Raw genomic sequence first — 26909 nt, forward strand, 5'->3', positions numbered from 1 at the left:
TTCAGATGCCATGAGGTCTTAAGAGACCGCAGGGGCTACCATATTAAGGGAACCGCTTTTCCATAGGAAACTGTAAGTTGATGTGAAGTGTTGGTTCAAAACTTTTCTGAATACCAGACCAGCCAAGCGATAGAGCACAGGAGTCCTCCGCTCACTGGGTGGGGCCCTGGTTTGTGGTGTAGCTCAGTGACTCAGATAAACCAAGCCTCGGGTACCCAGTGGGGTGCTTAGATCCCCCCCAACCTGCAGAGGAGGCAATGGCACCACTCGTCCCCGCAGTGTGGCTTGGGTGGGAAAGTGAGGTCATCGTGGGAACAGAAGTTACAGGAGGCTGAAATGCTGCCTTTCTGGAGGGCAGCATTAAAAAAATGTTGCCAAAATAGGGGTACAGGTGCCCCACGACCTGTAGTTTCCTCCTGGTTTCATGTCCAGAGGAGTCCTGAAACAGGCCTCAAAGCACGAGGATGTGGACATTTCCTTGTGTCAGGGTCCGAGGGGATTGGTACCTGGGGGCAGCCTGGGAATCATCAGGGGGTAAATCGTGGGGGGCACCCCTGCAGGACTCCGCAGCAACAGACCAGACCCATGTAGCAACAATGGTAATAGTTGAAAACAGTGTCAAGTGCAAAGCAGTGAAGAAACTGAATGATAACTATAATACAGGACCGCAAAGGAATTAAAAATAGGAGCACGGGGGCGCCTGGGTGGCTCAGTCATTAGGTGTCTGCCTTCAGCTCAGGTCATGATCCTGGGGTCCGGTGATCGAGCCCCGTGTTGGGCTCCCTGCTCAGTGGCAAGCCTGCTTCTCCTTCTCCCCTATGCTTGTGTTCCCTCTCTCGCTGTCTCTGTCAAGCAAATAAATAAAATCTTTTTAAAAATAGCACAAAGGAAGGCAGCAGGGAAGAGGGGGAAAAGAGTAACGTTACAATCAGAGAAACGTGATGGACACAACCTCAGCCAGGTGGTCAAGGTCAACGCCAACAGTGATCTGTCACACTGACAGCTTGCAGCCTTGATATGGTGTGACATCTCTGGGGTCTTCCCGCCCACAGACCATGATCCCAGTCCAATCATGAGAAAAACAGCAGACGAGCTCCTGGGGCGGGGGGACTTACCGTGAACCTGAACAATACTCCTCGGCCCGTCAACATCATCACAGACAAGGGATGTCTGACAAGCTATCAAGGCCAAAAGGAGCCATGACTAATGGTAACAGGGTATCCTGGATGTATCCTGGATGGTGTCCCTGGACGAAGAAGGACACAGGTTAAAAACCAAGGCAATCTGAGCAGGTGGTGGACTAGTGAATACTAGCGTATCCATACTGGCTCGGTCGTTGCGATGAATGCAGAGATTCGTGTAAGGTGCTAACAAGAGAGAAAACTGGGGTGGGAGGTGCAGAGTTCTCTGCACTACCTTGAGCTTTTTCTACAAATGTAAAGCTATTCTAAAATAGAAGGCTTATTTTAAAACTAAATGCACGGTGCCTGGGTGGCTCAGTCGGTTAAGCATCTGCCTTCGGCTCAGGTCATGATCCCAGGGTCCTGGGATGGAGCCCCGCATAGGTCTCTCTGCTCAGTAGGGAGCCTGCTTCTCCCTCTCCCTGCTGCTCTGCCTAGTTATGCTCTCTCTCTCTCTGTGTCAAATAAATAAAATCTTAAAAAAAAACACACTACATACACACCCAGTCATGGTACTCATTTTCTAAAGCTTCTCCTAACACAGAGGTACACGACAAGGTGTCCAGTTGGAGGCTGGGGTGGGGGGGGTGGCGGGCAGGACAGATGCTGACCCAGACCCCAGAGGGAGTTGTGCGGGTGACTGCCAGCCCTCTATCCCAGGTTCTAAAAACAAATACAACAGAAAGGCCACGGCCCCAGGTGCTCCCTGCACAGCCCCCTGGGCACAGACACACTGGTCATCCCTTGCAGGTCCCAGGAGGGAGACCTGAGTGCTGTGATGGTGCGTATTGGCACAGACACCCCCGTGTCCCCTGCCGGTGCAGGGGGCCCTGTCCCTAGTTGACTCTGCCTAGAGAGGGTGGGCAGGCTCACGAAGCTGGGCCCCAGAGGCACCAGGAAGCCTCAGCGGGGAGACCAGCAGGCAGGCTGGGCCTGCTACAAGACGTGGAATTAAGTGTGCACACACATGTGCACATGTGTGTGTGTGTGCATGTGTGTGTGTTTGCACAGTGCTTGGGCTCCCCCAACCCATGGCCATGAACTTCTGCCCATCCCAGGGTCTGGAGAGCAGAACGCATGCAGAAAGTGCAGAACACGTACACGTGAGCATGCATGTCACCAGTGTGGGTTAAGATAGTGCCAGCAGCTTGTCCAGTCTGACGAGTGAGTCATTGGCTCGTTCCCAATGAGGGGATAAGGGGATAAGGAAGAGAGGGGCCTGGACAGGAGATAGGGCTGGAGTGAAAAGACCAGGTCCAAGGGCCTTAACCCAGCAAGTTGCTCACACCCTCCAAGGGAGCCACTCCTGTAGGGATCTGCCTTCACCCCCTGGAATCCATTCTCCAGACTGCAGCCAGAGGGACGCTGGTAAAAGGCAGCCTGCCAGACTTCAGCAGCTCTCCACAAGGATCAGATCAGAGTCCTATCCCAGGCCTCCCTGTCCACCCTCTGGTCACGCCCTGCACTCCTCCTTCATCCCCATCCCGGGGGCTTTGCATGTGCTGTTCCCTTCCCTGGAACACCCTTCCCCACTCTTTATTGCCTCCTGTTGGGTTGTCCTGTTGCATTTGACAGAAAACTCAACCAAAGCAGCTTACAAAGAAAAGAAAGTAATGACAGAAGGATTCCAAGACCACTGTGACCACAGGCTTGGCAGGGCTTGGGGCCCAAGCATAGCCTTTGGGGCCATTGGTCGCCTTTAACAGTACTGGCTTCAGCCTCGGTTTCGCCTACAGCGACATGGGGGCAGTGGCTCCAGACCTGATGGCCCCTCAGGTTGAAGGTCAGCCCGATATTCCCAGCAAAGTTCTCAGAGCACCTCATTGCCCCAGACTGCACCAGGGACCCACCCTGGAGCCAAGCACGGGAGCAGGAACACGGGCGCTAATGGGCAGAGGATGGACTCCGAGGTGTGGGCAGGGAGCCCCAAACAAATCTGAGGTGCTGTGCGCAAAGCAGGGGGTTTGGTGCCGCACTGGCAAAGGCAGATGTCCCGCAAAGCCCACGCCTTTGGCCTCCCATCTTCCATATGCCCCTTCCTCCCACCGTGAACTCCTAAACACGCTCACACATCGATCAAAAGCACATAAAACCAAGCATCACCCTGCCTAAGACTCAGCTCCCTGGTGGCCATGAAATACGGGTGTAGCTCCTCAGCAGTAAATCACCCCATACGGCCAATGTCCACAGTAGAAACAGGGCAGAGAACAGCCACAATAAACCCCATCGCATCAGTACCCTTGGCTGCTTTCTGATGTGATCAAGTTCAAGTTCAGCTTGTCTCCTTTGTTGTGGGATCGCAAGGGCAGCAGAAAGAGGTGGCCGGTGCTATCCAACCTCCTTATTTTTCCTCCCAAGACCTTGGGTGGTCCAGCAGGTGGACTGACCAGTGCCTTCGTCACCGCCAGGTAACAAGAAGTACTAACTTCTGGACGAGAGCAGGGTGCCCCTTCTCTCTACCACTCGGCCACATTTAGGGTTTTCCCTTTCTAACACCCCACTCCCGTTCCCTGTTTCACATTGGCTGTGGAGTGGCAAGTGAGAGAAACCCCAACCTGAACCGGCTTACACAGAAAGGAGTCCAGCGTTGCAGCGACAGGAAGACAAAACCACTCAGTGACCACTGAAGGGATGACAAGCAAGGCCACTTCTGCAGCCACTCCTTGGATCCTTCCTTTGGGACACAGCTTCGTATGGGGTCTCGGATTTAATATCCCACATCCTCACAGGTGGCTCCCATCGTTCTAGCACACTTCCCTCCAGCTGTGCCTTTAGAGAGCTGCTTCCCTGTTCTGTGAGGCTGGCTGCCTCTGGGTCACATGGTATGGGTTCCCGCGGCCATGGCCCCGGGTCTCGGCTCTCCCCTGCACAACAGGACCTCAGTCAGAGCCCACGGTGCACCAGAGGGCCAGACACTCTTAGCCTCCTGACAGCAGTTCTTGCCAAGTAGGCATCTATCCCAGAACCGAAGGAGGCCCATGGAGTCACCTTGCTACCAAGTGGTCCGCTGGTCTCCCCAAGGAAGAAAGACATATTAGGGTTCAGCGTTTGTCCCCGTTGCACTAGGAGGCACCACGACCTCTATTCGTGCACCCATCTGGAGTGTCCAGACATGAAGACTGGCTAACATCACCCGGTTGAGCCATTTTATCCCCTCAGTCAGTTATCCTGGCTTCCTTCCCTGGTAGACGCTCACTCATGGTCCTTAATGCGTCACACAGAAATCTTCACACCCGGACCCACTCCCTCCACCTCTCAGCCCACGGCCTCTGCCCAGAACCCTTGTCTCTAGCCACCCATTCTTTTCTTTCTAGGCCTCTGGCCAGATGGCCGTCAATGGCCACTCCCCCTACAGTCCCACCTCAAGCCACTTCTCCTTGCACACAAAGTGGATGACAGGGAGGGGGTCGTTGTCTTTCAAGGTCATTTCTGGATGTGGCTGTCACACAGGTGCCGTTCCTTTCCAGCCTGCCCCTGTCCGGAGCTGACCCTTCATTAACCACGCTCCAGCATCATCTTCCTCTTTCAGCTGGTTCTTTTGCATCTGGCAAAAGGTACAACAGCTCTGGGTGACACAGGAGTGTGTCCCACCTGCTCCCAAAGCCCCCCTCATGCCTCTGGTCTTGCTCAGGCTCGATCCTGGGCCTGTCTCCATCTTACGATGGGCCTTGGTGGACTCATCCGACTTCATGGCTTGATGTGTCTGACAGATATAGCTTGTAGTGGGTGTCTGCAGGTTCATGGCCATGTGGCCCCTGTGGTCAAGTGTGTGGTCTCCACGAAGGCTCAGGAGCACGCCACGTGCCGTTTCTCAAGCTGCAGATGGCATGGCCTTGCTCTAGAGTCCCCGGGGCCAGCACTGTGAATCCCCCCTCCCTGGCGTTTGCCATGGGTGTGTGTGTGTCTGGCCCAAGGAGCAAGGCTGCCCTCATCGCTACCTACACCGGCTGCAGATCCCTTTCCAGTTCCAGCCCCACTCCAGAAAGTGCCCCTGAGTCAGTGAAGTCATGTTTATCCAGACTCTCATTCTGGCTCAGCTGGGCCAGCACCCTCAGGGGAGTTCCCCTGGCTCTCGTCATCACCTGCCAGATCATTTTGCAATTCTTGGGTGCAGAATCTCTTCTCTTCTTTATCAATCCCAGCGCACTGCTTACCAGGCTGTGCTGGGCTTTAACCCTAGTGATCGGCCTGGCGGCTGTCGAGGAACACCTGGAACGCTGCAGGATACTGGCAAGCTTCCTCTGCCTCTCCAGATGTTCCCCCTCCATTTTCATGGTCCCAGGTGTCTTCCCCTGGGGCCCTTAAGTTCCCATGACTGACTCTGGCTGAGCAGCAAATGTCCCTGGGGCTCCGTGACTCCCACAATCAAGCAGGTCTTCCGACCGCCCCCCCTCAAGGGGCGTCCACCCTTACCCTGCAGGAGATAGGTGCCGCTGTCTTACCCCAGCCACTACCTGTCAATAAGCCCAGAGTTCTCACTGTCCCTCTGCAAACCAGCACAATGTAGCAGTAAGATTTACAAGCTTTGGTTGCTTGTGTTTATCAAATGCATGCCTCACCGCCCCTGCTCTAGCATCCCTTCCACTGGGACAACGCGCTCCGGGTGAAATCCTTGTCCATTCTGCTGCCACCTCGGGCCAGGCACCGTGCACGCCCCAACCCCCCACCAGCTCCAATACAGACTCTGGACTCCAAAGGCACGGTGAGCCTCCCTGCTGGGTGATCCTCCCTGAGGATTATCACACATCGAGCCTGGGAGGAGGTAACACCATCCGGGACTCTACGGTGAGAGCATAGCCAGGAACCACATCTAGACCCTACATGTTTCTTCCCTTGGCCGATTTTGATTTGTATCCTTTGCTATAATAAAACTGTAAGAGTAAGTAAGACACCTGCTTCAGTTGAGTCGTTCTAAGAATGACTGCACCTGAGGGTAGTCACGGGACCTCGGAGTTTGCAGCTGGCTGATCCAGTGTGTGCCGGCTGTGTAGACGGGCACAGTGGCCGAAGCTAACGTCCCTTCCGGAGGTGGAAGACATGGAGCGGAGACTGAGAGAAAGGGAGTTGTAGCAGAGGGTGAAGGAGTGGCTTATGCAATGAGAACCCGACCAGGTTGAGTGGAAGGTGCAAACCCGGGCCGGCCACTCTGGGAGACATTTAGTCGTACAAGGGACAGTGGGCTGGCAAAAGGGCTGATGACAACATGGGACACAGTCTTCTTTAAGTGACACCCACCTGCTGCCACAATGTGGGTGGCTTTCCACGCCGACAGCGATGGCCATGGCCTTGAGTAAGTCACAACACTGAGTTCCAGCCTCCTTAGGAGGCAACGCTGCTGAAAAAGAGCCGGCCCGAGAAGGAACGGGATTTGGCTAACCACTGGCTCATTTCTACGTTCAGTAGTTCTGCCCACGTTTATCAGAAAGTTCACAGCCGCAGATCAGGCGGTGGAAGCAAGCGATGTTAAACACAGATGCCCAGACATGATCACTCCACTGCCAGAAGGCCTAGGCCAGGGCCCAGGGGCTAGAATTCAGCTTACCTAAAGGCAGAGCTGGCCTTTGCCCTCAGCTTCTGGGAGCTCTAGGCCCCTGGAAGGTCCTGACAGGACTGGCTTTGCCTGGGGACATGGGGCAGGGACAGTCTTATAATGTGACTAAGGATGGGGCTTTGGGACATGCCCTATCAAGTCTGACCTCCAGGAGGGACCAGACACCAGGGGTCGGCCATGCTGCAGCGTGAGCAAAGCTGCAATAGAAGTGCTGGGTACCGAAGGCTTCCTGGTGGGCCACGCTCTGCGTGGATCGACATCCATCATGCCAGGAAGGGGGCGCATCCTGGGGACATGGATTCCTCCTGGATTCTGCCCTGTGCGTCATGCCCCTTGAATGATTTCAGTTCGTACGTTTCCATCCTAACAAAACTGTCCTCCTCAGTTTGGTGCTCCCCTGGGTTGTTCAGGTGAGCTAATGGACCTGAGGGTGCTCTTGGGGGCCCCCGAGTTTGTGTCTGGCATCCGGAGTGAGGGCAGTCTTGTAGGGACTAGTCCCTCAAACTGTGGCTTGACAAACTCCTTGTAGACGTGGAACTCCAGAATTAGCGAAGCTTAGCGCCTCTGAAGTCAGAAAGTTTTCCAAGAGCCTCCGGGCACTAAGCTTGAGGCTGTTTGTGTGTTGTTCATTCTAGAGGTACAGAGCCCCAGGAGGGAAAAATGGTGGGCACCGCCATCCGCTGATGAGACAAATGAAATCCAGGGAGGTGACGTCACTCACTTGAGGTCCCACAGGGAGTAACTCTTGGGTCGGAGGAAGAAGCTGAGCCTGTATAGGCCAGGGCCAGCTGCCGCCAGCTAGGTGCGGCCCCGTGCCCCGCTGGCGTCCCTAACCTGCTCATAGAATGGAGGAGACCCAGTCCCCACTGGTCCCTGACTGGTGAGCGCCGATGCCAGGCGTCGTGGCTAGCTCTGGTTTTCCCAACAACCTGGGAAACAGAAGGAAGAGAGATAGTAAGGCAGCGAGAAGGAAATCCTGGCTCCTGCCACATGGCCTTGGGGACAGAGCCAGGGAGGGGCAGGGAAGAAAGAAAAGGCCACAAGATGGTGAGCCTTCCATGGCAGGTTTCGGGCAGGAAGTTCCGAGGCTGGCTCATTCCTGACGCTAAGAAGTTTTAAATAATCACCACATCTTAAATTGGACGATCTTACATCAAAAGGTAGTCTGGGCGCTTGTCTGGAAGAATGAGAGCATCCCGGCATGGGGGCACGGGTTTCCAGAAGGCGGCAGGGCTGGAGCTGTGTCCTGCCTCTTCCTCCTCCTCCTAGGGCACGCACTCCCGGTTCACCACCGGCCCCCACCCTGCACCTCTCCATGTCCCACTGCCACCTGCCAGAGCTGGTGGCACACGGGTATGCACACACACTGTTGTATCCTGATACATGTCTCAACCCACCCCCCACAGGTGTGCAGCGCAGTGAGAATGTCCATTCTAGTCTGGTTTTCAGTGGCCGCTGCCGCCCACCACATATAGTTCAAGACCCCCGAGGTGGCACCCTGCCTACATCGGAAATCCACTGGCTTAGTGAAAGAGCCAAGGGGAGTGACAATGTGCATGTGTGAGGGGGACTCAGACCGGGGCCCGGACGCCCATGAGAACTTGTCCCTTCCCTTCTCAGCCCTCCTCGTCTGCTGCAGGCTCAAAGCCCTAGAAACCTACACAGGGGAAGGAAAGATGAAGTCTCTCAGCCTTCCTCTGTCTGACCTGTTTTCAGGCCCCAGTAACCAGGACCAGTACTGGAGTCTCCGGATGATATCCAGAGTGAGAAATCCACCTCTGGGGAAGGAGGAGGAGGAAAAGGAGTGGTGAAAGATGAGGAAAGGGTCCTGAAGCTAGTACAGTTTACACTGGGATCCCTTCACCCCCAAGAGGAGAGTTCCTGGTAGGAACTAATTCCGTGAATTAAGACACCAAGGACAGGAGCTCCTGGGTGGCTCAGTGAGTTAAAGCCTCTGCCTTTGGCTCAGGCCATAATCCCAGTGTCCTGGGATGGAGCCCCGCGTTGGGCTCTCTGCTCGGTGGGGAGCCTGCTTCCCCCTCCGCCTGCCTCTCTGCCTACTTGTGATCTCTGTCAAATAAATAAATTAAATCTTTAAAAAAAAAAAAAAGACATCAAGGACAGTCTTGATCTACAAAAGGACTCATTGGTCCAGCCAGGGACCCTTCTGAGACATGCAAAAACCATCATCAAACACAAACACTTTACAAAATAAGGGTTTTTTTTTTTCTTTTTTCATTTTTTTACTTTATAATCCTTTGGTACTATTTGAATATATTTTTTGCAATATGTGCATACTACTTTTATAATTAAACAAAAACACCTAAAATGATTTTAAAAAGAAAAAAGTAAGGAACTAATCACAGTGGAATACGAAGTGGAGTGTCAGCTCTGGGGTCGGGCCACTGAGTTAAGTCCAAACACCCTAATGGGGTCACTGTGTTTCCAGTCTTGGGCCCTCTGCCTCCACCCACGGAGCACCTCCACGACCTTGAACTGCCCTCCAAGTTTAGGCACACTTCCTGTGGCCAAGCTCCCTCCCGCAGGGCAGGACACAGGGGAAGCCCAGGAATCCAGGAGGAATCTGGTCAGCAAAATTAAGTTAACTTACAGAGTTATATAGTAAAAACCGCCGCCATAACCTGGCCCCACATAGGCAGCGTTCAGCAACCGCAGAACGGCGTGCGCCGGCGGGTGGCACAGAGGTTGGCGCCGGGGTCGCCAAGGAAGGATCCCGGGGGTTGTGCGGACCTGGCAGGGTGCTCAGGAGGGCGTGGGCGCCTCACAGCGCGAAGGTGGTGAAGAAGATGTGCATCTTGGCCAGGAAGGTGGTAACGGAGCCCTGTCGCCAGAGCTTCATCTCCACGTCTAGGGCGAAGTCCCGGGGCTCGCGTACCAACCGCTGCAGGTAGACCACGCCCGTGTAGGCGTTGAGCGGCCGTGTGCCAAAGTAGCCCTCCTCGTTGCCCTTGGTGATGGTCAGGGAGATGGTGTCACCCGCGAAGACGGGCACCGGGCTGATGCGGAAGATATGTGCTGGCACCAGGAGGCCCGTCTGGAAGTTCAGCTGGTAGTAGGTGATGCGTGCCGGCGAGTTCTGACACTCCATGAAGTCGTGGCACGTGGTGCGCTCACACTTCCTGCGGGAGGCACGGGGAAGGGGGCGGGTGGGTCAGCGGGCCCAGGGGCGCTCCCACCCCTGACACCCACCCATCCAGGACATGCTGCCGGCCTCAGCGGCCTTGGCTCAGCTGCCAGCTCTACCCTGAGCCGCTTCTGCTCAGTCTCCTATCTTCCCTTGGTCTGTTTCCTCATCTGGAAGGTGGGATGATGGCCTGTGGTCTCGCTGCTGGGATGGGGTTAGTTAAGGAGCATGCAGGGCCTCCCACGGGCCTGGGAGCAGCCCTGAGTCAGCCACACGTTCCTCCCTGTCTTCTTTCCTCCCTTTATTCTGACCTGCCTTCCTCCGTTTGGTTTTCGCTTGCGCACTTCCCCTCCGCATAGACTCCGTGGGCACGGTGTTTTGATTGTTTTTGTCATTTTCCAAATTCTTTTTCTTCCATAACTGACCCTCCTTGGGAGCCATCCCCTCTTCTGAGTCGGGATGGCCTGCCCTTTCCCAGGGGAAGCCGCTCTGAGGACCAGGGCCGTTGGCCCACCTGGAGCTCCGAGTCACCCGCTCCCTAGGAAGCCTCAAGACTCAGCCATTCTCCACGACAATGACAATGAGGAGGGAACCTCCACCAAACCCCAGAGGGGGTCTAAGGGCTTGACTGCCGAGCACAGCACCAATCTGTCCCTTCTTGGCTCTCGGAGCCACGGTCACCCCTCCATCATTAAATCACTCTCCACATGCTCACTGCTTCCAAAAGGGGGCGCTGCTCAGCCGCCAGGGCTTGGCAGCTCCCAAAGATGCTCTGAGCAGAGCTCCCCACCACAGGGGCGCCATGACCACAGCCACGCCGCCAGCAACGAGTGGCCCATGGCGCCCCTTCACTCCTCTCGTGCTCACACCCGGCCCGGGCGGGCACTGCTCTCACCCCCATGTTCCAGACGGGACGGCTAAGACCCAGAGAAGGGAGGTCACCTGTCCAGGGTCACTCAGACACACTCCCCTAAAGTTCCCGACACCCATGCGCATGGACATTAGGATGTCTGTGCCAGTGAAACACGACAAACGGCCGCGGGGCGGGGGTGTGTGGGCGAGCATCCGCGCCAGGAAACACGGCTAGTGGTGGGCTGTGTGTGCAGACACGGAGGACAGCTGTGAGGTAGAAGCAGCAAGCCGGGCCCAGCTGCGCACATGTGTGACCGCAGAGTCCCAGGCACTTCGTGTCAGAGTAAGAAGAGGGAAGGCGGGCGCCCTCCACGGCCATGAGATCCAGCTGGGGGCAGGGGAAAGGCTTTCGCTTGACCCACTTCTGTGGTGGAAATACTTTTATAAGCAGGTGTCACATTTGCAATTATAAAAATGTGAGTCTGGAAAATACCTTACACAGTAAGATAAAGTGGGCGATAGCCGAATTACAGGAAACACCAAAGTACTTTATGAAAATGTAGGTTTAGTAAAAAAAAAAAAAAAAAAAAAAAAGGCCAGGAAATACAGCAAAATGCCAAAAAGATACCTGTAAGAAGTGTGGTCACCGGTCTGCACAGTGCTGCTGGGTGTCCCACCTCCTGGTGGCCACATTTTGTGTGGGCAGGGTATCCTTAGGGTACCCCCACCTCTCACAGTGCTGGACCGTGTGGTCCATGCCACGGTATGTCCCTTCTGCGTTAAGTCAGGTTACAAAGGATTGTCACCTGCTCTCCTGAGGACTTGTTCCAAGGAAGCCACATCACAAGCAGTCTCAAAGAGAGGGCCCTGCGGCAAGAAGCCTGCTGCCCCGAGCCACAATGAATGAGTGACAGGGTCCTGCAACCCCACCCGAGCCTTCAGGTGACATTCTCCAGGAGACTTGAAGCCAGAACCACCCAGCTGAGCGGCTCCCGACTTCCTGAGCCTCCAGACCATGTGAGGTAATATAACTGTTTGTCATGGAAAGATGCTACGTGTTGGGATAACCTGTTACACGGTAACCACTAATTCGTACATTCTGTGTGTGTGCACGTACACATGTTGCGGGGTTAGACGACTGAGATTTTCTGTGAGTTGTCTTCCCTTTGTTCTCTATACTCTGAGCTCTCTGCAAGGTGCTTTTATACGTACCCTGTGTGGTCAGTTAGACCACAGACCCAGTCATCAGGACCTGTAAAGGGCAGGAGGGGTGAAGGCGGGCAGCCTGAGAGGGGCACAGGGGTCCCTGGCCCAAGGCCAGGCAGGGACACTCACGTTTCGGAGACACGGACGTAGTTTGGAGGGCACTCGAAGCGCAGGCAGCGGAAGCCGCCCCGGATGTTATGGCAGGTCTCGGCCTCAGAGCAGTTGTGAGTGCCCAGTGCACACTCGTCCAGGTCTGGGGGAAGAGGAGGAAGGTGAGGATGGGGACCCCCCAGCTGGGGGGCATTCGTCCAAACCACCGCGACCCACCCTGGAGGCCTGGGTCTCAGGGCAGCTCGTCCCGGCTGCAAGCACACAGCTCCCACACTGCCCTACTCCACACACACCCACTTTGTCCTCTCCACACACGGCAGCTGAGGGCCTCGCTTTCAAATAAAGCATCTGTGTCCCCTGAGGTCTTTCCATGCTCCCAGAATAAAAAGCGAGTCCCTTCTGATACACCATAGGGCCCTTCTGTGAGCTTCTCTCCTTCCACTTGGGGCTGCAGCCTGTTGATCATCTCCATGTTGCTCCAATGCCCCGACGCCTCCCCCACCCCAGGGACTTTGCACATGCTGTTTCTGCTACTGAAACACTTTCCCCACATCTTCCCATCTTTTAGGTCACAGCTCAGGGTCACCCCCTGTAGGACACCCTCCCTGACGGCCCTACGGTGGGCCCTCTCCCATTTGATTCTCCTTCTACTGCCCAGCCTGCTCGGAAACACACACTACTTTTTATGTCTGTTCTGTGTCCCACCTCCCCTTCCTCAGTGTGAGATCCAGGAGGACAGGGGTGTGTGTCTTTCTTGGTCCCGTGGTGTCCCCAGCACCTACCAGAGTGCCTGGCACAGAGCAGGCGCTCCACACATATTGCTGGAGGGAAGGGTCAGACCCATCACTTGTAAATACAGACTCTGAGAGCCACGGCTACGAATGGCCCCCCAACTGCACAGACATGCTCACGCCTCCTGTGCACACTCACACGGACAGGCATGTGTTGAGGCATGCCCGCATGCTCGAGCAGACTCCCCCAGATACAGAGTCACAGATACAAACATCCAAGGAGGGCCCTTTCAGGATGCTGACACGCGCATGCACACACACACACACACACAGGTAAATATCTGACAAGCACTCAGAGAAGCCGATGTGTGTGCCTGCGTGCACACAGGCAACCTGCAAGACAAGAAACAACAAATAAGTGGGTCCCAGAGACCCCTTCCGTGAAGACTAACTGCTAGCTGAGAGAGGGTGGCCTCCGGAGGCCCCAGGGGAGGTCGCTGGGGTTGGGGGGTCAGAGCCTGTCAGGATCTTCCCAGAGAGGCTTCTGGTTTCTTGCTCCAACCTGCCACACTGATTCAGTTTAGGGATTTCTCCTCACTTGATCCTCAGGCCAGGCCTGTAGGTTGAGGGTCACAGGCCTCCCCGGACACAGGGAGAATGGAGGCTCAGAAGGGGGCACGGGCTCCCTCAAGGTCACACAGCAGGCAGCAGGAGCTGGAAGCCAGGGATCCAATCACGATGCCACACGGACCATGACAGGAACGAAAGGACGGTCGTAACCATAGCAGCCAACCGCATGCTGAGTCTAAGGCCTGGTGTCCATCCGCTACTCGGGGCCCTCTGCACTCATTAACTCATTTGTCCTCACAAGCCCACAAGGCAGGAATGGTGTCACTTCCCATCATCACGTGCTGACTCCAGGCTTTTGGCCACCACCCTCTGCGGCAACAGACCAGCTGACATCCATTCACCTCTCCAAGCCTCCCTCCCTGTCCTCCTCTGCAAACTGGGTCGTGATCCCAACTTCCCAGGGTGGCACAGAGGCGAGTGGAGGAAAACAGAGCAGGAGCCGGTGGGGCCAGGCTGGGCGCGGTCGTTGTCCTAATGGTTCATCAGCTGAATCCACGTGAACGGGGTGGCGGGTGTGGGGGGCTCCTGCTCCTCCCCGCTCCGGCCCCAGCCACGCTCAGGCCGCCCACACTGGTAAGCAGGAAGCCCTGCCCCTGACCCCGGACAGGGCTGTGGTAGGAAGGCGGAGAGAGCTGCTTCTTGCCGTCTGCCGGCCCAGTGCTGATGGAGAGGACCAGAAGTAGGAGGGAGGAGCGCCAAGGGTCAGCAGCCCTCCAGCCTGGCTTCCCCGTGCTCACAGGAAGCCATCACAGGACTTCCCGAGGACCCCGGCATCTTCGTCCCTTGTGTCTGCGGGGTCTTCAACCCTGGACCCTCTCTTGGAGAAGGTCAGGCCAGAAGGAGACCTGGACAAGGCCACATGCTCAGGGGCGTCACTGCAGCCTCCGCTGAGACAGACAAATGCCAGCCGCAGCCCAAATGGGCGGGGATGGGGGACAGAGTCAGTGCTGAGACTAACAGCACTGCTCAGAGCTAGCCCTTCACAAGCGGACCGCGGATAAGGGCGTTACATACACTCAAAACAGAACAGAGGCAGAATTCAAGGTCATTCCCAGCACGATCTTAACTCGTCTTGCATATATACATACGTGCGTGTATCGGCAGAACGAGAGACCGGGAAACGTGCATCCCAGTATCCGCAGAACTTGCTGCTCCGTTCCACTGAGGGGCTGAACGGTCAATAAGCAGCTGCTACATGCTGGGCACCGCCCTGCGGGCTGGTGACGAGCCTCCTGGCCCCGCCTGCACAGAGTGCGTATTCTAGGCAACACTGCCGAGTCTCAACTCCTTCCCATCTTTCGATCCCCACTTTTTTTCTTTTAAACCACTGAAGAAGGGCAGGATTTACTGAGATATTAACCGGCATGCTCTGCTCTCCCACGGCTGTCCTCCCATCCTTCCGTTGGAGCCACGCAACCTCCACGCTTGGCCCGAGTTAGAACAGGACCACAGAGCACGAAGAGGGCTGCCTCTTCACTCTGAAGGTCAGCGGCTGCAGATGTCAGCCCCACGGGTGCCTGAGGAAGTGGACACGACCAGGCAGAACCACCCTCCCACACTCTGGCCTTGTCCACCCTGTGGCAGCATGGAGACTTTTCCAGCAAGAAAGATACCTTTCCAGCAAAGGCATCACACGTACAGTGGGGCCTCCCTCTCGCCTGACCTGGTGGGGGCTGCAGCAGGAACTGGAGGCAGGGGGAACCTGGGCCTTTCCAGGGGGGATGCAGTGACCTGGGACGGGGGCAAACACAACCAGCTGTGGGGACTGGAGCCAGAGATGGGTGCTAGGGGTCAGGTGCACCCGCCGCTGGGGCAGAGCTGCCGTGCACCTGGGCCCAGGGAGCCCTCTCTGGCAGCAGCAGATACAGACCAGGCAGCCCACAGACCCCAGCAGATGAGGGCCAGGGAGAGGTTTTCAAGAGCAAAGTCACTGCAAGGGTCTGACTAGACCTCCAAGAAGGGACCCCACCTGTGTTCTGCCATCAGGTGGAACACAGCCTGGTTCTCCAAAATGAAATCCTAGTCTAGGAACATAGAGCCCTGTGTCCCGCACAACCCCTCTGATGGGCAAAATCCTTACCTTTGATGGAGCCCGTGTTTATTCTATTTTATTTATTTATTATTGGTTTTCTTTCTTTTTTTTTTTTTGGAGATTTTATTTATTTATTTATTTGATAGACAGAGAGATCACAAGTAGGCAGAGAGGCAGGCAGAGAGAGAGGGGGAAGCAGGCTCCCTGCTGAGCAGAGAGCCTGATGCGGGGCTCCATCCCAGGACCCTGAGATCATGACCTGAGCCAAAGGCAGAGGCTTTAACCCACTGAGCCACCCAGGCGCCCCTGTTTATTCCATTTTAAACTAAAAAGCAGAGAGACGGCTTTGGGGCCAGGGAGCCCTGGGTCAGCCTCTGTGAGCCTACCAGGCCTCCAAGACTGCGGTCTACCGGCACTCACTCGGGGTCTTTTCATTTATTTTTTCTTTGCATCAGTCTATGGTAAGGAATCCTTTTGCACTGGACTAAGTATACACACATGGGCTGGAGCCGTCTGTATGGTCACGGCGCACCTGGTCTACTCCATGTTCACTGCCACCTACTCTATCCTCTATTTTATTCTTCATTCATTAAAACAAACAAAAACCAGCTAGCTGAGATCCACCAAAATGATCACCGTTCTAACTCTACACCCTGCCGGGCACTGACTCTAACCCCTGGGCCTGCAGGAACGCCAGGGCCTGCCTTGGTGGACCAAAGCTGCAACCCAGGGGCCTCTGGGCTCCTAGCCCCGCCATCTGGGGAAGAGTCGGCCACACAGGCAGGTGGAGGGCAGGCGGGCTGGGCTATGAAGCCCTGAGTGGTTGCTTCTTGAGCAGGGGTCGGGGCGGGTGGGGGGATATTCCTGTGTCCCACTCAAGTGGATTCTAGCCCCCCTCCACCTTGCCAGGATGGCTCGCCAGGCCTAGAATGTGGTGGCCTCAGTAAGTCCCAATGCAGCTGAACTTTACAGTATCATGACTCCCCAACACAGAAGGAAGATTAGATGTCAAAGAACCTGGTCCCCATCCAAGGAAGTAGTTGCAAAACTGCAAAAACAGGAGACCGCCCAGCGGTTTGTACATCCTTAGTGATGGGAAGCCCCAGGTGGCCCTACCCAGGTCTGCACAGCTCTGACTCGACAACGTCCTTCTGCATCCAAGGTCAGCAGATGCAGATGCTCAGGGACAGATGCTGGGACCCCTGTGGCCACTGCCCACTGGCTGCTCCCCACTGGAGCTGCTGGACAGGTCTTCTGCCTTTTAGGACCACCCCTCGGGATCCCTGTCCGTTTCCTAGGAGAGGGCTCATGGATGAGCCCAAGCCTGGAAGGTTAGCCCAAGCTGAGTCAAACAGCAGAAGCACTGTCTCCTCCCTCAACCCAGACACAGACCTCGATTAATACAGCCACCAGTTGCATCGGCCACTCTGTGTTTATGTACTAGGTGTCAGAGCTCCAATCACACAAGCTCAGAGCCTGCCCAAAACTCTAGTGGGGCAGGGACCCCCTTGCTTACCCTTGCAGGACCTCCCATTGGCCGTCATGGTGTAGCCCCGCTCCGGGCACGCACACTGGTAGCTCCCTGGCACGTTGACGCAGCGGAAGGTGCAGAGGATGCCGGCGCCCTGAGCACACTCATCAATGTCTGTCAGAGAAAGTTTTGACCCCCAGTGAGCCCCTTGTACCCACAGAACCCAGCGTGGACAGTTATCCTGGCCCTGCTACAGCCCTGGAGCCTAGGGGCCCATTTTACTGATGAAAACCAAAAGGTTCAGAGAAGGGAAGAGAGTTGCCAGTGGACACACAGCACAATAGGACTCCCATTCCAGTGCTCAATTCCTGGGGCTGCTCCATGATTACTACTGTCAGTGCAGGGCCAGTGAGGTACCAGACACGGGCCTGGACAAGGTACGTGATCTCATCCTTCATCCCACTGAGGCCAGGACCATCGGCTCCACTTTATGGAGGAGGAGCCTAAGGTCACCTAGCCCAGGAGATCACGGGGCTGGGAATCGAGCTCTAACTTGACACTGAGACGCCTTTGTGTGTCCCGTGTGTCCCCAGCCCAGCCTGGCACGTGGGGAGGGGGTGCCTCTCAGGAAGGGTGCCCCTGGGCAGAGGAGCAGTACCTGTGCAGGTGTGCCCGTCCTCTGCCAGCTGGTAGCCTTGGCGACAGTAGCACTGGTAGGAGCCATAGATGTTGGTGCACTCCTGGCTGCAGCGCTGGGCCTCACACTCGTTCACATCTGCGGGGAGACTGGCCTGTGGTCAGGGCAGAGTCCCCCCAGCCGGATGGCGAAGGCTGAGGTCTCGGCTTACCTAGAGCCTTATCTTGGCAGACCATTCGTTCCAGCCTCTCTTAAGGGCTGGTGGGGAATTAGAGACCTGGAAAAAGGCAAGGAGCTGGGCCGTGCAGCTGAGGCAGGGGCAGGGCTGGAGCTTGCTGGTGGGGTCTCAGCCTGCTGCCCAGAGGAGGAAGCCACAGATCGGGCTCAGATCTCCCCCATAGGGAGCTAGATGCTGCCCTATTGAGAGTCCGTAACAGCTGGTAGGGATGGCTCGGGACACATCACCCATAGGTGCTAACAAGGACCCCCCCTCAACCCTGGGACCTCACCTTCCTGCTCTGATCCCCAAGCCTGGCTCTGCATGGGGCTGGAGGGCGGCGAGGGGAAGAGCTGCACATGTGGGCGTATGAGCCTAAAAGGGTGGGAGTGAGCAAGCGAAAGGTGAGCTCCTGGCTCAGATGGACCAGCCACTGGACTCTGAGCCCCCTGAGGGCAGAGACTTGGCTTTCCCTCATCCATCCAAGAACTGCTGAGCCATATGCTGTGCCAGTGCGAGTCGGGGACTCAGCCATGAACAAGACAGACAAAATCCCCACCTCGTGGAGCAGGCGTTCCCACGTGTGCTGGGAAAGTAGGGGGAGGGGCTAACTGAATGAGTCAAGTAACTAGCACGTCCACAGAGCTAGCGCTGTGAGGCAAGAGGAGAGAAAGGGACAGGATGTGGCTGGGAGGCTGCGGCTCTGCAGCCATGTAGGCCTCCGAGGGAAGTGTTCCGTGCAGAAGGCACAGCAAGAGCAAAGGCCCTGTGGTAAGAGTGTGCCTCGTGCCCTCGAGGGGCAGCAAGGAGGCCGGTGCGTTAAGAGCAGAGGGGGCCAGGAGAGAGGAGCAGGAGCAGTCAGTCATACAGGGCCCGGTGGGCTGCCGTCTGACCCACATCCAGATCCTCGGGACCTCCCAACACACACCGTGTCCACACAGAACAATCCATCATCTCCTCTCCTGGGCTCCGAGCTTCTGGCGCCAGGGGCCATACTGGTTTCATCTCTGGTCCCTGGCATCCAGGCACGGATGGCCTAGAGAAGCCATGTGAAACAGGGATGGTGGCAGTAAAGGCAGAAGGGCCAGGAAACGAGTGAATGAGCCACGCCACGCGGTAGTGCCTGGGATGCAAGGCCCATGCCTGCTGCTCGCTGCACCCAGCCTGGCCTGGAGTAGGGGCCCACAGGTGATCAAAACACAGACAAAGGAATGAATGTGACCAGGTCTGTTCCAGGGGGCCCTCCAAAAGCCCTCGGAGGCATCCAGGCCTGGTCACACTGCCCCCCTAGGCCGGAGCTATCCCATGGGAGGGCCAGCTCAGGGGTCCCCACAGACTCCCCTCCCCAGAAGGGAAGTAAGGAAAGCGCCTCCAGGCTGGGAAGGGTTGGAGATTCACATCCCCTTCCCTCTCTTGACCCCAGATCCATGGGCAGGGTCCAGCCCATTTATATTCTTGGTTTTACTCATATGGCTTTTTTTTTTTTTTTTTTAAGTTTAAATCTATCATAACATATTAAAACCAGAAAATTTTACATAGATAGCTCCATTTCTAGCATCTGGAAAACCAAGAAGATCGGGTCACCCTGGACTGTCACTGTCACGGCTGGGCAGCACCATCTCTAGGGCTGTGTGGCTGCTACCCCCTCCTGATGGCCACTGGGCTCTCCAGCTGCCCAGGAGCCTGATCTCATGTTTCACTCACTTCCGTTCTTGGACCGCCAGGCTCAGCAGCCACGACCAGGATCAGAAGCTACTAAGGGCCGAGGATGGGCTGCCATCCCTGCCAGAAAGGAGCTCCTGTCTGGGGTGCAGATGACACAGAGATCCAGCCCTGCTCGTGTGAGATGGCTGGACCCTGGGCCCTCTGGAAGGGCTCCTGGCAGGATATAGCCAGAGCAGCCGAGACCAGGGAGGGTATGCCCAGGTGGAGAGGTAGAGAGGTGTGAGGTAGGGATGGGGTCGGTGAAGGTATGAAGCTAGGGGTTGACAAGGCTTTGGGCTTTTTACATGGTGGGGACCTCTGTGCAGGGTCAGAGGTCAGGGTCAGTGGTACCTTCACAGCGCTTGCCATCCGCAGCCAGCACGAAGCCGTTGGCACAGGAACAGCGGTAGGAGCCCGGAGTGTTCTCACACGTGTGCTGGCACAGGCGGCCCGGTGAGGTCCAGCACTCGTTCACGTCTGCGGGCGGGCGGCAGGCAGAGGGTCGTAGGGATGGTGGAAGGGGCCTGTGGGCCAGCACCCTCCACCCCCAGGTTGAAGAGGGGGCTGGGTGAGGACAGGGACACAGAGACCCAGAAGGAGAGTCAGGGAGGAACCTAGACAGGGAACAGGAGAGGCAACAAGAGCAGGGGCCGAAGAGAAACGCAGCAAGAGTGTCAGAAAGAGGCCGAGGCAGAGACAGAAGGACGGACAGACACAGGAAGAGGCAAGAAAGCACGGTGCTGGGACCACGGCCAAGAGAAGCAGAGGAGACCGGAGCAAAGAGGAACAGCAGAGCAAGGCAGAGGACAGGGCCGGCAGGAAGGAGGAGGAGGCTCGAGGGCTGGCCCGGGGCAGGCGGACCCCACAGAAGGGTGCCCGGCCACCAGCGCCCACCTACCGACGCAGGCCCGGCCGAAGGCGTCCCGCTGGAAGCCAGCTTTGCAGTCACAGCGGTAGGAGCCAGGGAGGTTGTGGCACACCTGGCCCGCGCCGCACTGGTGCACACCCGTCTCACACTCATTCACGTCTGCCAGGGAAGGCGAGCAGGGCACCCTGAGGCCAGGGTTCTCCCTTGGCCGGGGCCACCTGTGGGCCAAGGAACCCGGGAAGCCCCAGGCTGGGCAGAGGGCGGGCAGGGAGGTGGTTGGCCTCACCCACACACTTGGTCCCATCCTGGTTGGCATGGTAGCCGCGCCCACAGAGCAGCGGGTTCCTCTGGCACGTGTAGGAGCCCACAGTGTTGATGCAGCTGAAGCCCGGCCTACACGGCTCGGCCAGCGACGTGCACTCGTTGATGTCTGCGGAAGGGACAGAAGTAACAGGGAGCCTGGCACAACTCCTCCCCATGTCCTGGTGTCTGCATCCAGGGCCACACCAGGAGGTGGTCGTCGGTTTGGGGATTCAGACCAGCCTAGGACAGGGATGCACAATCAGATTGTCCCATTCCTGGGTCCTCTGACCCCAGGGCCTTCTCCTTCAAGAACCTAAGCACCCACAGAGCTCTTCCTACATTCTTCTCACAGCTGCCCTGATGCGGAGGCTGAAGGCAGCGGCTTCCCCAGACCTCAGAGCTGAGTTGTAGGTTAACTACAAGAAGTCACACCCCTGCTCTGGCTCTTCCCACCAACCTGTCAAGTTCATCCTCCATCTCTCCCTCACACTTTGCCCCAGCTCCACTGGCCTCCTTATCAACTCAAGATGCCCCCAGCCCACCACAGGGCCTTGGCACCTGCTGTCCCCCCACTTCTCTCACACACAAACACGCTGCCCTCTGATATCTGCATGGCTGGCTCCCTCTCTCACTCAGGTCCCTGCCCTAATGTCAACTCTTCAGGGAGGGCCCCAACCATTCTAGTGTATAGCCGTCCCCTTTAAGATTTTATCTCCTACTTGTTCTATTATTTATCAAAGTACTTTTGAATAATTACCACTTCCTTAAATGTGTTTTTATCTAGTCCCTCCTCCTCTAAAACATCTCATTAAAGTGCTATAGCTCCCTGACATCTAAACCAGGCACACAGTAACTGCTCTGAAAACGCTCTCCATGAATGACTCACTGAGGAATTGTTGGCCGTCCGGCAGACCACCCCCCAACACTGCCCCGGCCCCGGCTGAGGATCGTAGGGACCCTCTCGTGCCCACGCCCCTGGGGATCCCTGTGACACTTCCAGAGGCGCAGAGTGAGGACTGTTAAGGGGGTACCCCAGAAACAACTCCAGCTCCCAGAATGGTCAAGAGACCCCTGCAGTGTCGAGAAAGGCTTCAGATCAAGCCAACACTCCTCTTGCCCCTAAGTGTCTTCCCTGCAAGATGGCCATGCCTGTCCCACCAGCTGCCCTCCTCAGGGAAGGGTGTGGGCCGGAAGCTGCGTTCTAACACACCCTGGGGTTCTGTTCACACCCAGCGACTGGCCTTGCACACCTGCCCGCCTTTCTACCTCTCCTTCTGCATCCTTCACTCCCCGCCCGTCCACACACACAGAGTTGAGCACAGCCTTGACCATGCGGGTTGCAGACCCCATTGGTCCTGCCTCTGGGCCCGATGCCGTCAGCAGCCCCAGGGAAGGGGAGGCTACAGGCCAGCAGCGTGTGGACAGAGGTGAAGAGAGGTGGGGAGAGTGTGAGATCTCAGACCACGCGAGGACAACTAGGCCACCGTCTGCCAAACAGCAGGTCTTTGCCCCTTGAGTGCAGCATGAGATCGACCCCTAGATCCCACTAACGTTCTTTTACAAACAGAAACGTCAGCAAGTATCACGTGCAGTAGGGTAACGTTTTGTGGACTCTCTGTTCCAGCTGTGTGTGTGTGTGTGTGTGTACGAGGTCAAGAGAGGAAAATATTCCTTACTGCTAGCTCGGTTAAAAACCTCTGACGTACATTCATGTGGTCTGATCCCATGGAAGGGTAAACTGAGGCCACAAGAGCAGGGACTCAGCCAAGGTCAAGCAGCTCAGGAGAGCAAGAGTTCTTTCGCAAGTGCCTCCCGGCGCCAGGCCCCGACCAGCCCTCCCCGAGCCCCCGACCACCCCACACCCACCCCCCCGCCACAGCCCCTGCAGAGCCCGCTCACCCACGCAGTTGCCCTCGGGGTCCTGTAGGAAGCCCTCCATGCAGCGCTGGCGTGCCTGGCAGTAGAACGAGCCCTTGGTATTCTGGCACAGGAAGCCCGCCTGGCAGTTGTGCGTGCCCAGCTCACACTCGTCCACGTCTGCCACACAGAGACGGGGTGTCAGGGGCCGGTGGGCTGGAAGGCCCCTGTCCACATGCCCCACCATGACCTTGACGGTTGCAAAGGTCTCCTCCATCGTTGGGGGGGGGGGCAGAGCACATCACTGCTGGGACCTGGGCCAGTAGCAACGATGCCGTTGCCGCAGGCCTGAGCTCCCCTGCAGTACCAGCGCTGTCCCCAGCACCCTGACACGGCTTTCTTTACCTAATGCTCCCAACAACCCCAGGAAGTAGGGACCACGACAAACGCCATCTTAAACTGGGGGGATGGAGGCACGAACATGGTTGATGGCTCAGGGCGCAGGGCAGGTAGAAATGAGGACAAGGGCCCAAGTCCCCAGGGGCCTGTGTCCAGCCTTCTCAGGAGGTGGCACTGAGGGTCGGGGCTGCCGGATCCAGAAGGCGCCACTGTCCCCCACCTGCTCTGTGGCACGGAGCAAGTCCTGAGGGCCCCTGACCTCTGTGCAGCACCCCACAGTTTACAAAGCGCAGGCCCTGCACCTTCCTTCAGGCTCCTGCAGCCACACACCTGGACTTTCCGACAGATGGGTAAACAGAGGCAGGAGGCAGAACGGTAACACATGGAGAGTCCACGGCAGGGCGGAGACTTGCTCCGTGTCTCTGCCAGACCAAGGCATGTGAGTCCATCTGTCTGCAGTCCTTCCCCCTATCCTTCCCTCCATCCCTCCCCTGTCTGGTTTCCAAGGCTTCCACCACCGGTCACAGCAGCCTGGCCTCTGCAAGGCCCTGTGCTGGGTTCCAAGCACCCAAACGTGGACCGGCTGTGGCCCCGTCCAGAGACAATGCCTGAAGAGGCAGCCACTCTGGTCTAAGGAGGTGGCGGCATGCCCCTGAAAACAGAGGGGCAGAGGGTGTGGGACACGTCCATAGAGCTGGAGCCCCACCCCCACCGCAGGGTCCTCAGGAGGGGGCCGGCCCGGGTCTGTGTGTGCACACATGTGTGCCAAGGGGCAGGGCTCGCCTCTCTCCCAGCTCCCTCCACACTCCCAGCTCAGGGCCCCAAGTAAGGCTTGCTAATCCACCTCCCTGAGCTCACGCCCAACCTCTGGGCCACTTCTCATCCAGTTTCCAGCATCTCTGCAGGGCTTACCTCTTCAATGACATTCTTCTGGACGTTTTTAGTTAAGAAAGTGAAGACTCCAAACGTCTTCCCCAATGGGGCCAGCCAACCCTGTCCTCCTCCTTGCACATTCCCAGCCTGCTCATACCCGAGACTTTCTGTTCTTTGACCACGCCAAGATCTCTCTTCTCCCCAGACGCCCTCCCATTTGCAGTTCCCTCTGCCTGGAGCCCCTCCCCAGAATTTCTCATCCTGCAGATCTGGAGTCCTGGAACGCCACCTCCAAGGAGGGCCTCTTTGGCACTCCACCTAAAGTAACACCCAGCCCACGGCCACTCCTGCCCTCCAGATTTGCTTATTCTCCCTCATCAGGAGCTCAAGGACAAGGACACCACACCCCAGCCCGTAGCCCGCCATACAGAACACTGCCAGGCACATCAAAAGCAGCCCAGGAAGCATCTGTTGAAAAGGTTTCATGAAAATTTTCCCTCTTCTTAGGAGGCTAGAATTTTCCAGTGAAAGGCACATAAATGATTGTTCTGCAGAGCTCCACGGCAGTGTGGAGACAGGGGAACCGAGGCATGGTGAGGTTATAACTTGGCCCCCAGATGCCAGAAAGGTAGCAAAGTCAGAACCACCCTCTGGCCTCCCCCCCCACCAGCCTCAGATGCCCAGCTCTGCCCAAGTACTTGGCAAGAAACCCAAGTTGCTTGGAGCTTGCCAGAGGGAGAAGGCTCTGGGCAGGCAGGAGCGGGTCAAGGGGCGGGGTGGGGGCAGAACAGGATAGGTCAGGGTATGATAGTAGGCGGGGCGAGGGAGGGACAAGGGCGGGGCAAGAGGCAGGGCCTATCAGGGGCGGGGGCTCCAGCGGCCCGCCTTAGGGCCCTCCTCACCTTCGCACTCTCCATCCACGAGGGCGTAGCCAGGCTCACAGGTGAGAGCCTTGTAGCAGCGGAAGGAACCTATGGTGTTCACGCAGTGCTCGCCCCGGCTGCACGTGTGCAGGTCCGCCACACACTCGTTGATGTCTGCAGGGAGAGCGCAGCCATCAGGAACAGGGGCGGGGGTGGGGGTGGGGGGGCGGCGGGGCGAGGGGTGCCAGGACCTCAGGGCCCACACAGCCAGCCCTGCCCTCAAGGCTTCAAGGTCCTTGCCACCCAGAGAGCCACAGGCGGTTGCTGTCCACCTGTCTATGCAGCCATTCATTCAACAAAGATTTATCAAGCGTCTGCGTGCCCACGAGCACTGTTCTTGGCCTTGGGGTACATGTGACAGCGAGCATAGGGGCCGGCAGATAAACAAGCAACAAGGAGGGAGGGTGGTGGTCCTAAGTGCAGTGGAAAAGCCAGAGCAGGGTGAAGGGGGTGAGGAACAGAGGGAGGCAGCAGGGAGGTCCGGGGGGAATCCTCAGGCCATTTGAGCCAGCACGTGAAGGGTTGATGGAATGAGTCACAGAGATATCCCAGGCAGAGGGGACAACGGGTACCAGTGTCCTGAGCAGGGAGCCGGCCAGGCCGACTCAGAACTGGCCAGGAGAAGGTGCGGTTGCAGGGGAAAGAGAGAAGAGTGTGTTCGCGGATGCGGATGGAGGTGGGAGCCATAGAAGTTTCCAGGAGAGGACAGAAGTGGTCGGACTCATCTGTAACCAGGTCCCCTGGCTGGTGTAATTCTCTAGGAGTTAGCATGGAGGCTGTTAGAACAGGAGATGGATGACAAGGCTCGGACACCCCCCGTGTAGGGGAGGAGAAGCCAGCCAGTTCTGGACGCTGTGACAGTACAGCAGACAGGATCCCCTGAGGGATGAGCTGGAGGTGAGCAAGAAAGAGGAGCCAGGAGGTGCACAGAGCTTCCTGGCTGAGCGGCTGGACAGGCAGGGGTGCCAGCCTGGGAGGGGGATGGCTGCGAGGACGAGGCTGGCAGGGAAGCCTGTGGACACGTGAAGTTTGAGTGTCCAGAGGCAACCAGGCATGCACGGGAGTTCCTGGAAGAAGTCTAGGTGGGGACACTAACTGGGGAGTGGGCAGTGGCTGAGGTCCCCTGGGAGACAGGGCACAGAGAAAAGAGGCCAAGAGCCAACTTGGGATGAGCAACTGGGAAGGGGAGAACCCCCCAAAGGTGAGAGAAGGGAGGGCAGGAGAACTGAAGAATTCACCAGAGCCCACCCCACCTGGTGCTAAGGACGAGCATGAGAGGATGGCCAGCCCCGTGCCGGCCACTTCCTCGCCCCGCCTGGCATCCCTTGGACACACATTCACCAGCACCTATTCTGTGCCTGGCCCAGCTGGTCAAGCAGGGGTTTCGGCCCCAGCGCCCACCCTTCGGGAACTGCCCTCCTGGCATGGGGACAGGACAGGGAAAGTAGAGATGCTGCAGAGAGATGCTGCAGAGAAAAGCTGCAGTCTCGGAGCCCCTGCCCATCAGAGCTGCCTCTCAGGAGCAATGAACCCCGGGGCTGTGCCTACGAGGATGATGGAGACCAGGTGGAGACATGGGGTACAGGGCTGCGGGGAAGACACCCTCCCGAACTCACAGGTGACCAAAGGGCACGCAGGCAGGCTCACCCTGACTCTGGGGATGGAGGGGTTTGGGAGGCAGGAAAGGGAGAGCTTCGGGCCAGCAGTTTCCTGGGAAGGCTTGGCTGAGCAACATAAAGACTTCCGATTCGCAGGATGGGGTTACAGGAAAGATGTTCCCACAACCCCAGAAAGGCCACAGCTCCACAGCCTCCACAGCCTGGGAGGACCCACGGTAATAAAGAAGAGCAGCTGACACTGAGGTTTGCTAGGGGTCTGGTAGTTAACAGATGCTGTTTCACAGACGAAGTGACGTGACCGTGTGACGTACTGAAGTCACACAGCCTGCACATGACAGCAGCAAGAAGGGAACCCAGAGCACCCAGCCCAGAGCTGTGCCCTTTCCACACTGCTGCAGGATGGGCCCTCCTGCCCATCATCTAGCGGGAAAGCTCACCTGGAACACTTTTCCCAGGGGCCAAGGTGGTCCTCAAAGGGCAGGGCACAAAAGACAAACTGCGGAAGTCACTCATCCATTAGAAGTCTTTTGGACTTGGCTCCACCCTATCCCACTTCAGCTTACATACCTTCAGTGATGGGGAGCTCACTACCTATGCAG

General features: G+C 57.1%; 1 protein-coding gene across 3 annotated transcripts in view; it reads right to left on the minus strand.

Annotated features, from left to right (window-relative positions):
- Positions 1 to 8967: 8967 nt before the first annotated feature.
- FBLN2 (fibulin 2) overlaps positions 8968 to 26909 on the minus strand; it is a 91177-nt gene continuing 73235 nt past the window's right edge. For all 3 annotated transcript variants that reach the window (XM_045992118.1, XM_045992116.1, XM_045992117.1), the window contains 9 exons: positions 24671 to 24805; positions 22539 to 22676; positions 20623 to 20766; positions 20367 to 20495; positions 19820 to 19945; positions 17569 to 17685; positions 16956 to 17084; positions 12065 to 12188; positions 8968 to 9872 (listed from right to left, as the gene is read on the minus strand). In XM_045992118.1, coding sequence (XP_045848074.1) covers positions 9515 to 9872; positions 12065 to 12188; positions 16956 to 17084; positions 17569 to 17685; positions 19820 to 19945; positions 20367 to 20495; positions 20623 to 20766; positions 22539 to 22676; positions 24671 to 24805 — 1400 coding nt within the window. In that variant the 3' untranslated portion in view covers positions 8968 to 9514. The remainder of the gene's footprint in view (positions 9873 to 12064; positions 12189 to 16955; positions 17085 to 17568; positions 17686 to 19819; positions 19946 to 20366; positions 20496 to 20622; positions 20767 to 22538; positions 22677 to 24670; positions 24806 to 26909) is intronic.

The sequence above is a fragment of the Meles meles genome, chromosome 20 (genome assembly GCF_922984935.1).
Source record: "Meles meles chromosome 20, mMelMel3.1 paternal haplotype, whole genome shotgun sequence".
Lineage (NCBI taxonomy): Eukaryota > Metazoa > Chordata > Mammalia > Carnivora > Mustelidae > Meles > Meles meles.